At 31.1% G+C, this 11,186-nt stretch overlaps 1 protein-coding gene across 1 annotated transcript; it reads right to left on the reverse strand.

Annotated features, from left to right (window-relative positions):
* Window positions 1-7,854: 7,854 nt before the first annotated feature.
* LOC114172222 lies at window positions 7,855-10,123 on the reverse strand. Its single transcript, XM_028056818.1, has 7 exons — window positions 9,817-10,123; window positions 9,664-9,732; window positions 9,494-9,576; window positions 9,028-9,222; window positions 8,681-8,782; window positions 8,025-8,390; window positions 7,855-7,929 (listed from the first exon to the last, which is right to left on the reverse strand). The coding sequence occupies exons 1-7, from the start codon at window positions 10,121-10,123 to the stop codon at window positions 7,855-7,857; spliced, it is 1,197 nt and encodes a 398-aa protein (XP_027912619.1).
* Between the last annotated feature and the right edge of the window lie 1,063 nt (window positions 10,124-11,186).

An 11,186-nucleotide genomic window follows, 5' to 3' on the forward strand; every position in this document is an offset into this window, starting at 1 on the left:
AAGGTGTGAGGAGTGGGGTTGTACTCGTTTTCTTCCTTTGTGGGCTGGAAGGCTGGAGACTTCACAGCTTTAGCGGTTTCTTTGGCTTTTCCCTTCAGATTGGGATCAGCTTCGATGCTTCACCTCAGGCGAGAGTTCTCTTGCCTCAGTGCCTCCATTTCGCCAGCGCTGCGTTTCTTCAAATCCGCGAGTTGTTGTTGCATCTTTGCTTGACCGTCTAGGATGGCGGTCAGATCAGGCATGATGCCAGGAGGTCCAGAAGGACCAGCATCCGCCTGCTTGTTCACTCCAGCTTTGCTACGGGTGGAAACCATCTTCAGAGAAAAATGGGTACTAAAGGTCTTCGTCTCGTGCCCCACGGTGGGCGCCAATTGTTCCTGCAGAGAACAAATAAGATGAGTTAGGCACAAGTGTCGCCTTAGCATGTAGTCCGCTATCTCCTTAGTTGGTCTCTCCCTAGTTGATACATGTCAGCTTGAACCCAGGAGGGGTTACCTGTAGAAGAGTCTCCGAAGCTCAAGTAAGTCAAAGCTCTCAAAAAGTCAAATCAGTGATTAATGAATGCGTACCTTTAATTACTGGGGTCCATGTGTATTTATAGGGCATTAATGATGTCTGGTTATCCAGTGGGCCGGGCCTTGGCTTGGGCCCTAGCTTGGGTTGTGAGTGGGCCTGGGTCCTAATCTAGGCCCTTAAGGCCTATTGAACGTGGGGACTTCCATTTTACTAATTCTTCAAGAGCGGTCTGATTCGTTTACTTCTTGACTTGTCAGATGTCGTCCTTGGTCGCATACTATCCGTGTTGGCCACTTTGTTGTTACTTTAGCCTTTATTCAGTTAAGTTTGAGTCCATGGCGGCCCAAGTCGTGTACTTGGGTTGTCTCTGGCATGTACGTGAGGGTTCTCATTTATATGGTTAAGTTGACCAGGTCCGGTACAAGTTAGGCTGACTCGGCCTAGGTTGAATACTTGGCTGCCTTGATGCATTGTTTACTTATTTGATTGAGTTTGGTTAGGTGTGGTACACTTTCCCCTCTCTCCCTCAAGGTTGATTAGATGGATAGGGAGAGGATGGCATTAACTGGATTACAGTGTGAAGTTTGTGTTGTTCACTTTAAGTGGATTAAAGGTGAAAATGGGTGGATAAAGAGTAAAGTTTGTTAAAGTTTGTAAGTGATTTGGTGGATGTTAGAGATTAAAAATTATATTGAAATCAAAGAAAAACAAGATTACCAAATTGTACTTTCTTTTAAAAATAATTAAAAGTTATCATTATATAAGTTTGATTTATCGTAGAAAAAATATGAAAATGTATAAATGAAAGTAACATATTTTAATTAAATTATTTACATGACAATGTAAGAAAAAAATTTATAATTAAAAATTACTTTTTAAAACTTATTTTATAACAATTTTTAAATTTTCGTTATTTTTACATCGTTTTCATAATTATGCTACAAAATAAGTTGCAGACATAATTGTAATCTTGATATCATCCTCGAACCTTCGCATCAGAGACATGATTGTAAAACAGAGGAATTTCACTCTTCTTTCCCCTTTCTCTCTCCCTCTTCGTTGATTGGACGAAGAGGGATAGGATGAATTGAAGTGGATTAGAGTGTGAAGCTTGTCTTGTTCACTTTAAGGGGATTAAAGGTGAGAGTGAGTGGATTTAGAATAAAGTTTGTTGAAGTTTGGGAGTGATTTGATGGATGTGATAGATTAAAAATTATATTTACATCATAAAAAAACAAGATTACCAAATAATACTTTATTTTAAAAATAATTAAAAATTATCATTATATAAGTTTGATTTATCGTAAAAAAAATATGAAAAAGTATAAATGAAAGTAACATATTTTAATAAAAAAAATATTTAAAAGATAATGTAATAAAAATTTCATAATTAAAAATTACTTTTTAAACCTTATTCTATAACAATTTTCAAATTTTCGCTATTAATTATTTTTGTAAAAATAATATGAAAAGTAATATTTTTACATCATTTTCATAATTAAGCTAAAAAATAAATTGCGGACATAATTTTAATCTTGATATCACCCTCAAACCAAGACATGACAGAGATGATTTAAAAATAAAAGAATTTCCCTCTTCCTTCCCCTCTCTATCCTTCCCCTCTCTCGCTCAAGGTTGATTGGATAGAGAGAGAGGATGACATCAAGTGGATTGCAGTGTGAAGTTTGTGAGTGATTTGATGATGTGATAGATTAAAAATTATATTTAAATCATAAAAAAAGATAACCAAATTGTACTTTATTTTAAAAATAATTAAAAACTATCATTATATAAGTTTGATTTATTGTAGAAAAAATATGATAATGTATAAATGAAAGTGACATATTTTAATAAAAAATATTTAAAAGATAATGTAATAAAAAAATTTCTAATTAAAAATTACTTTTTAAACCTTATTTTATAACAATTTTCAAATTTTCGTTATTAATTATTTTTTTAAAAGTAATTTGAAAAGTCATATTTTTACATTATTTTCATAATTAAGTTGAAAAATAAATTGCCGACATAATTATAATCTTGATATCACCCTCAAACCAAGACATAATAGAGATGATTTAAAAATAGAAGAATTTCCCTAATTCTCAACTCTTAAAATTGGCCAACCAGCACATGCCACGTGGGCTTAATCTCCACTAAACAATTTGAGTCAATAACATGTTGCCACGTCATCATCTTCATCTCCACACAAATCTGCTCCGCACCACCATCATCGCACCACCGTGAAAGACGCACCAACTGCAGCAGTTCGCACCTGCACCATTTGCGTCCACTGTTCATCGTCCTCACCATAGTTCTGTCAACCTCCATTGCTCCATCCTTCATCACGCTCGCGAGAAACCAGCAACAGCGTGGCCATCCTCCAATAGTGTTCACCCTTCACGCATCCACCTACACCTTCGAGTCAGACAGCGTGAACCAAAGGAGAAGAGAAGCGCCGACACAATCACTACCGCGAGCCAACACCTGCAACGTTGTCGTCAGCCGCGCAGCTAAGGGAGAAACATGGAGGCAGAAACCCTAATTTTGGAGAGACTCTCTGCACCACGTGTCAGCCTCTAATTGCATAGTCAAACTGGTCAAATCTGGTCAATTGGTCAATGGAGCAGCAAAGTTGGTCAAATCTGGTAGAAAGGTCAAAGACTGGTGAAAGGAGAGGGGTTTAACTGTAAATATTCATATTTTTGGATCTCTCTGCAAAATTGGACTACAGAATTGAAAATGGGCTATTTAGAAAATTAATACAAATATTATTTGGTGATAATTTATCATATATCTTTGAATAATTAATTTATTCAATTATATCATAAATTATTAATCAACTATATTTGTTAAATAGTCTATATCTCTCCAAATATCTTTGAATATTTATCTCTATCTTTATTTTAAAAGATATTTGAGAGCTTTTAGCAACAGAAAAGCCCAGTCCAATTCCTATATAAAGAGACCAAGGGAGAAGTAGAAAGACAAGTTCGGGACTTCGGGATTTTGGAACCCTTAGGGGTGCCTAATTTCATTTCTTTTCTCTCTCTTTTCTTCTCTCTATTCTTCTTTTGTATTCCATGGATTTCTAAACTTCTTGGGTTGATTCCATAGTAATTTCTTAATTGGATTCGGAGGTTAGATCAATTAATTTCTTTGTTCTTTTTATTATTGTTGAGGTTTTAATTCATCTATGTCTTTTATCTTTGAATCACGTAAAAAGTAATGATTTTAAATCTATATGCATGTTGATACGATGAGTTCAAGGGTTTTTAAATTTAATTGAAACTTTACTTTGATTTTATTTAGAAACTTTCATGTGATTGAATGAGTTTTTACCAATAATTGAGACTTTACTTTGATTAAAGGTATTTACTTTAACTAAAATTAATTGAGACTTTCCTTTGATTAATTAAGCTTTTTATTTGGTGAGAAGATAAAAGAATAGACATGATTAGACATAGTAAAATTTGATTGAGACTGTACTTTGGTTGAATTTACTATGGATAATCTAAAAGTTCTCACTTTTAATTGAGACTGTACTTTGGTTAAAAGTGAGAACGCCAACAAATTAATTGAGATTTTACATTGATTAATTTGTAAATCTATAACAATAATTAATTGAGCAACAATTTTTAGATAACCGATGATGAATCTATTTTGAAAAAGTAAACCACACACATCTTTTCAACATTCAACACAAACATGCAACAAACAATCACATCGATAAGCTCACTCCCCACTAGCCCCAAAATATTTAAAAATATTTTCAAAACTTTTGATCTGATACCAATTGTAACATCCCTAAAGAATATTACTGCTTTTTAATAAATAACATATAAAATAACAATTAAAAAAAATACCTCATTTAATAGGATATCGCTTCCCAAAAACATGGGAAAATTAAAACCACAAATAGTAACCATAACATAGTTCGAATGTACACAATCGTTCTATACAAAAGTTACTAAAGTTCAGCATAAATAAATTTTACATCAAAATCAACAAAAATAAAGTTTGCTTTCAAAAGCCCAAGTAGCCTATGCTCTCTGTCTCTAAGTATCTCCTGGCTCACCTGTCAAATCATCTGCTCGCGGATAAAAAATTATTCGATCATCGCCACACACACACAGATAGGGTGAGCTATGCACAATATATAAACACATACATGAACTAAATATGTCACCCATCCCAAAATAACATAACTTAACATTTCATGATTTTCAAATTACCCAACCATAACCTCACAGTCCATCATGAGGCATAAACATGAACTAGGTCTTGGGACTTCACTATGCTCCCACGAAACTAACTCATTCGTGGTCCAACCCTATGAGCCTATCCCGCTCATAGTCCTGCCCTACAAACTCCTCGTTTGTAGTAAAACATACAAGTCTTCTCGACTTCGACCCTCGCCCAATAGTAGCCGACAGGAACATAACAGTTCCTTAACCATCGTGCAACCAACACATGTAATCACCATACTAAGGACTCCTCGCCCATTAGTAGCCGACGGGAACTCAACTAGTTCCATGCTCATCATGTGTCGTACCATCAAGCACATCCTAGATTACATCATTTTCATGATTAAGCTGAAAAATAAATTGTGGACATAACTGTAATCTTAATATCACCCTCAAACAAGGACATAACAAAGATGATTTTAAAATAGAAGAATATCCCTCTTCCTTCCCCTCTTTCTCCCTCAAGGTTGGTTGGAGAGGGAGAAGATGACATCAAGTGGATTACACTATGAAGTTTGTGTTGTTCACTTTAAGTAGAGTAAAGGTGAAAGTGGGTGGATTAAGAGTAAAGTTTGTGAAAGTTTGTGAGTGATTTGATGGATGTGATAGATTAGAAATTATATTTAAATCATAAAAAAACAAGATTACCCAATTCTACTTTATTTTAAAAATAATTAAAAATTATCATTATATAAGTTTGATTTATCGTAGAAAAAATATTAAAATGTATAAATGAAAGTAACATACTTTATTAAAAAAATATTTAAAAGATAATGTAATAAAAAAATTTATAATTAAAAATTACTTTTTAAACCTTATTTTATAACAATTTTCAAATTTTCGTTATTAATTATTTTTGTAAAAATAATTTGAAAAGTCATATTTTTACATCATTTTCATAATTAAGCTGAAAAATAAATTGCGGACATAATTGTAATCTTGATATCACCCTCAAACCAAGACATAATAGAGATGATTTAAAAATAGAAGAATTTCCCTCTTCCTTTCCCTCTCTCTCAAGGTTAATCGGATGGAGAGGGAGGGGATGACATCAAGTGGATTACAATGTGAAGTTTGTGTTGTTCACTTTAAGTGGATTAAAGGTGAAAGTGGGTAGATTAAGAGTAAAGTTTGTTAAAGTTTGTGAGTGATTTGATGGATGTGATAGATTAAAAATTATATTTAAATCAAAGAAAAACAAGACTACCAAATTCTACTTTATTTTAAAAATAATTAAAAATTATCACTATATAAGTTTGATTTATCGTAGAAAAAATACGAAAATGTATAAATGAAAGTAACATACTTTAATAAAAAAATATTTAAAAGATAATGTAATAAAAAATGTTATAATTAAAAATTACTTTTTAAACCTTATTTTATTACAATTTTAAATTTTTGTTATTAATTATTTTTGTAAAAATAATTTGAAAAGTCATATTTTTACGTCATTTTCATAATTAAGATGAAAAATGAATTGCGGACATAATTGTAATCTTGATATCACCCTCAAACCAAGACATAACAAGATGATTTAAAAATAGAAGAATTTCCCTCTTCCTTTCCCTTTCTCCCTCAAGGTTGATCGGATGGAGAGGGAGAGAATGACATCAAGTGGATTACAATGTGAAGTTTGTGTTGTTCACTTTAAGTGGATTAAAGGTGAAAGTGGGATGATTTAGAGTAAAGTTTCTTAATGTTTGTGACTGATTTAATGGATGTGATAGATTAAAAACTATATTGAAATCAAAGAAAAATAAGATTACCAAATTGTACTTTATTTTAAAAATAATTAAAAATTACGTTTATATAAGTTTGATTTATCGTAGAAAAATATGAAAATGTATAAATGAAAGTAACATATTATAATAAAAAATATTTAAAAGATAATTTAAGAAAAAAATTATAATTAAAAATTACTTTTTAAAACTTATTTTATTACAATTTTCAAATTTTTGTTATTAATTATTTTTGTAAAAATAATTTGAAAAGTCATATTTTTACATCATTTTCATAATTAAGCTGAAAAATAAATTTCGGACATAATTTTAATCTTAATATCACCCTCAAACCAAGACATAATAGAGATGATTTAAAAATAGAAGAATTTCCCTCTTGCTTCGCCTCTCTCTCCCTCAAGGTTGATCGGATGGAGAGTGAGACATTACAAAAAAAGTGACCATTTGTGATGGTTAAAATTACAAGATTTAGCGGTTAAAACCCGCCACAAATGAAATTTTTGACCGTTTAAAAAACCGTCAAAATTACGCATGTCAAAAACAGTTCTTGACAAAAAAAAATAACTGCTCGTATTGTTATCAAAAAAGTAAAAATAAATTTCTAGCAATTAAAGACCGCTATAAAATTTACTTCTAATTTATGATATTTTATTATATTTTGACGGTTAGAAACCGTCACAAAATATATCATATTTTGACGGTCAAACCCCGCTACAAAATGTATCATATTTTGACGATTAAAAACCGCCACAAACTATAATGTATTTTTACAGTTAAAAATTGTCACAAAATATATTGTATTTTAACGGCTAAAAACTGCTAGAAAATATATCACATTTTGACAATTAAAAACCATAATTTTTTTTTAAAATATTTTTAAAAATTTTAATATTCTAAAATTATTTAGTAATTGTTTTTCATTCATATGTTAACCAATATTTTATTTATCTATTTTATTTAAAAAAAATTATTTACTCATTTATTACCCAAAATACTATTCTCTATTTACTTATTTATTAAATTATTAAATATATGTGAAAGAATTTCCACATGGGTTGTGTCAATGAAAGAAGCTTGGACAACATGCTCTTTACAAATATTTACCTACCTAATCAAAATTATGTTCTCTTTTCTCCATAAAAAAGTGATCAAGATTTTTCATTAATTCTATCATTAACTACACCAAACAACACTACAAAATCCCATATACCTATAGCCAGTAAGCAAGGAAATAGTATGTTGCAAAGCAAATTACAAATTATAAAGTGCAGAGTGAAGGATTGAAAAAATCCTAACATATGTAAGAGATATGTCAAATTAATCTAATTAAGTCTTGGAATATCATAACATATAGTTCAAACTCCATGAAAATTACTATCAAGTGATGATCCTCCGTGTGGTGTTGGCACTTCTTGGCCACTCTCTTCATCCTGTGAAATTAAAATTTAAAATCATCATATCATGCTAGCATATTTAAAAAGAATACACATGATATTAAATTATACATAAACTATAAAGCACTTACAATTACATTAGTCTCATTATCAAACATGACTCCCAACTCATGAGGAATATGCCCTTCCTTCATTTGGATATATGCAAGCATGACACTTTTTAATGTCTTTAAATTTTCTTCAGAAGTTGCTAACTTTTCCCTCAGACTAATAACTTCCTCTTTCAATTGAGAACTTTCAGCTGAACCAAATTTTGAGAAATTGTGCCCTACATTACTAAATCTAGTCGTGGATTGAAATGCAACACTATGAAGACCTCCTAGTCCTAAACAACGTACACGTCCAGAATGATCCTTTCCCAACACTTTACTAACACAATCATCAGTTGAGATTTCATTAGAATTAACACTTTGACTCATTTCTTGTGTCATTTTCTCCTGTAAATATAAAAGTACACATGAATTTTGATTTCTTCTGCATTTCATTCACAAACTATAATAAAAGACAACTGCCATTATAATCCAACACAGAATATTTTATATAAACCAACTTGTGATCTAACCATTGAATATTTTATCAAAAAAAGAGGTTTATTGCATTCAAATTTATCTAATTCCATATCACAGAATACAATTGAAAAATCAGAATATTGTAGTAGTATATAAAAATCAGAATGAAAACATATTGCAAAATTATACGAATTTATAAATACTTTAACTAAACTTACTGCAATAGACTTTGCCTCTTCATTGACATAAGATCCATTTCTTTTCTTATGAGTCTCAATATACAACTCTCCTCTACCCACAGCACGTCCAAGGTTTACTTCCTAATAAATATGAGCATATAAGAACAATAAAACACTCCATAAATTTTAATTAAACTCAACAATGAACAAATAATTACCATCTCATGTTGTTTTGTAGACAAAAGCTTTGCACCGCCAATATGAGGAATTTTTTGCGCTTTTCTAACTTCAATATTTCTCTTGCTTAATTTTTGAGACAAGAAAGTTATTAATTAAAATAAAAGACAAAAAAATAGTTATTCATAACAATCATTTGTGAAAACTACCTTATACTCTTCATTTAGATGATAATCAACAAATGAAGACCATTGATCTTTTTGAATACCATCAGGGACATTAGCAATTAATTGTTCTCTTGATAATGAACTATCATAAACACGGTTCCACAAATTCATCTTTTCATTTCTATACTTATTTGCCATGCAAAGGGAACAATAACGTTCAGCAGACCTTTCTGATGCCTGGAAATGAAATAAATTCTAAAAAAGAAAAAAGAAGTTAGTATATAAAATTGTAGAAAAAAAGAAGAAATGATGAATCTACAGACATGATAAGCAATGACAACCGAAATAAAAAAAAATGTCAATCTACATTCTAATCCGTGCAAATTATTTCAAGGAAAATTGTAATTGGTAAAAAGCATAGAAGAACTAAAATCAATCATAGAAATGCATTAAAGCTAAAAACAAATTCAAGAATAGAAAAGTTAACCACATTATACTCAACATGTACCTTTAAAATGTTAAAACAATCATCCTTGTATGACTTTGGAACCTTTGGCCAACTATCAAAGTTAATGGGAACATTGTTTGAATCTGTAGCAATACGACCACATGCTGAAGAAAGAAGTGAAGCTACTTCTCCATAGGCTCATAACTGTCTATCAAATGGCACAATTATACGTTCACCACGAGGCATCTCAAATACACCTGGCTTCGTCAACTGGATTTTTTTTGTATTTCCCTGCTCATCTATCAAATGGTGACATAATTATTAAGAAATTTTTAAAAAAATTATAAATTCTTATTTATAAGTAGAATAAAACTTAAAATTACCTATAACATGTACAGTCCATACTCTACTCGACTCACGTCCTGCATGTGGTTGATGAGTAGTATCCACTATAGGTGGAACATGTGGATGTGAGGTAGGAGCCATAGAAGGAGGAATATGTGGATGTGGAGTAGGAGCCATAAGAGGAGGAACATGTGGATGGGTCGACATAGAAGGAATATATGGTTGCTGAGTAGGAGGTATAGGTGGAGCAATATATGGTTGTGGAGGTATAGGACACACAAGAGGAGGAAAAGGTGGTTCTTGAGTAGATGTAGCTTTTTTAAGACGTTTGGTTTTAGGAGCCATGATTATTTAAACTAGAGTACAATTCTAAAGTACTACAAATGAAGATGAACAAGAGAAATTATAATAAAGTAGCAAAGGATTTCTGTCATTTTGTTCAAACAGAGTCAATCAGTATAGCTTGTTTGTAGTTTGGTTAGTTTAACATGATCAGATTAAGCAACAATACACGATTCTATGAAAAAAAATCTATTTTTCAGCATATGCCATGTCGTAATATTCAATCACAACCACCAATAAAAGAAAAAAGGCTCTCTATAAAGTGCCCAACCAACTTAGAAATTCATCAAATATTCATGACAAGTTAAATAAATCACCTTTCAAATTTCAGTAACATCAATAAAAAACAAAAGTAATATATTTCATAGTCACTACTGTATAACGAATACCCTAAACCCTTTCAAATTCCAAAAATTATAGTTGATTAAAATATATAATGAAAAGAAAAAAGAAAGAAAGAAAAGGTACCAATTTAAGAACCTAAACAACAAAAGAAGAGAAATAACTTACCATGATACTTTTACTAATTATTCAAACACACTTGTATCTCCTTGAAGGAAGGTTTCAGCATGATTTGTAATAACAAATTCATTATCTATATCATCCCTTGCCAATGTTATTGCCTCAGTTTCACTTGTAAATAAATTGTTCAAATCTTGCTCATGGTATGACTCACTTTCAAATATAATATCTTCATCAATGTCTCCCATATCATACAAATCCCTTGGCATCATGTGGACTACAACCTCCATCCATTTATTTACCTCATCATCAACATAATACACCATTTGTGCTTGTGAAGCTTCAATATATGGGTCATGCTCTTCAAGTTCACCCGTATGAATAGATTGAGAAAATTTTACCAAAGTGAATTTCCAAGCATCCTTTCTAAATCCTCTAGAACGTGTAGTATCAGCCCATTTGCATCTAAAGAGGACAACTCTAAGAAAACCATAATAGTTAAGATCAATTATTGATGAAGGATTATCTTGTTCCTTTTTAAGAATATTGAATATGGTGTGAGTTGATTAAGAAAGCTAAGTGAAATCCCCACTGGACATTAAGA

This window comes from Vigna unguiculata, unplaced genomic scaffold (assembly GCF_004118075.2).
Source record: "Vigna unguiculata cultivar IT97K-499-35 unplaced genomic scaffold, ASM411807v1 contig_5, whole genome shotgun sequence".
NCBI lineage: Eukaryota > Viridiplantae > Streptophyta > Magnoliopsida > Fabales > Fabaceae > Vigna > Vigna unguiculata.

Coding starts and splice junctions, on each gene's coding strand:
- LOC114172222 (XM_028056818.1), bottom strand. CDS start 10,123: ATGGCTCCTAAAACCAAACGTCTTAAAAAAGCTACATCTACTCAAGAA. Junction 9,733..9,816: donor ATGGACTGTACATGTTATAG/GTAATTTTAAGT, acceptor ACCATTTGATAG/ATGAGCAGGGAAATACAAAA. Junction 9,223..9,493: donor ATTGTTTTAACATTTTAAAG/GTACATGTTGAG, acceptor TTTCATTTCCAG/GCATCAGAAAGGTCTGCTGA.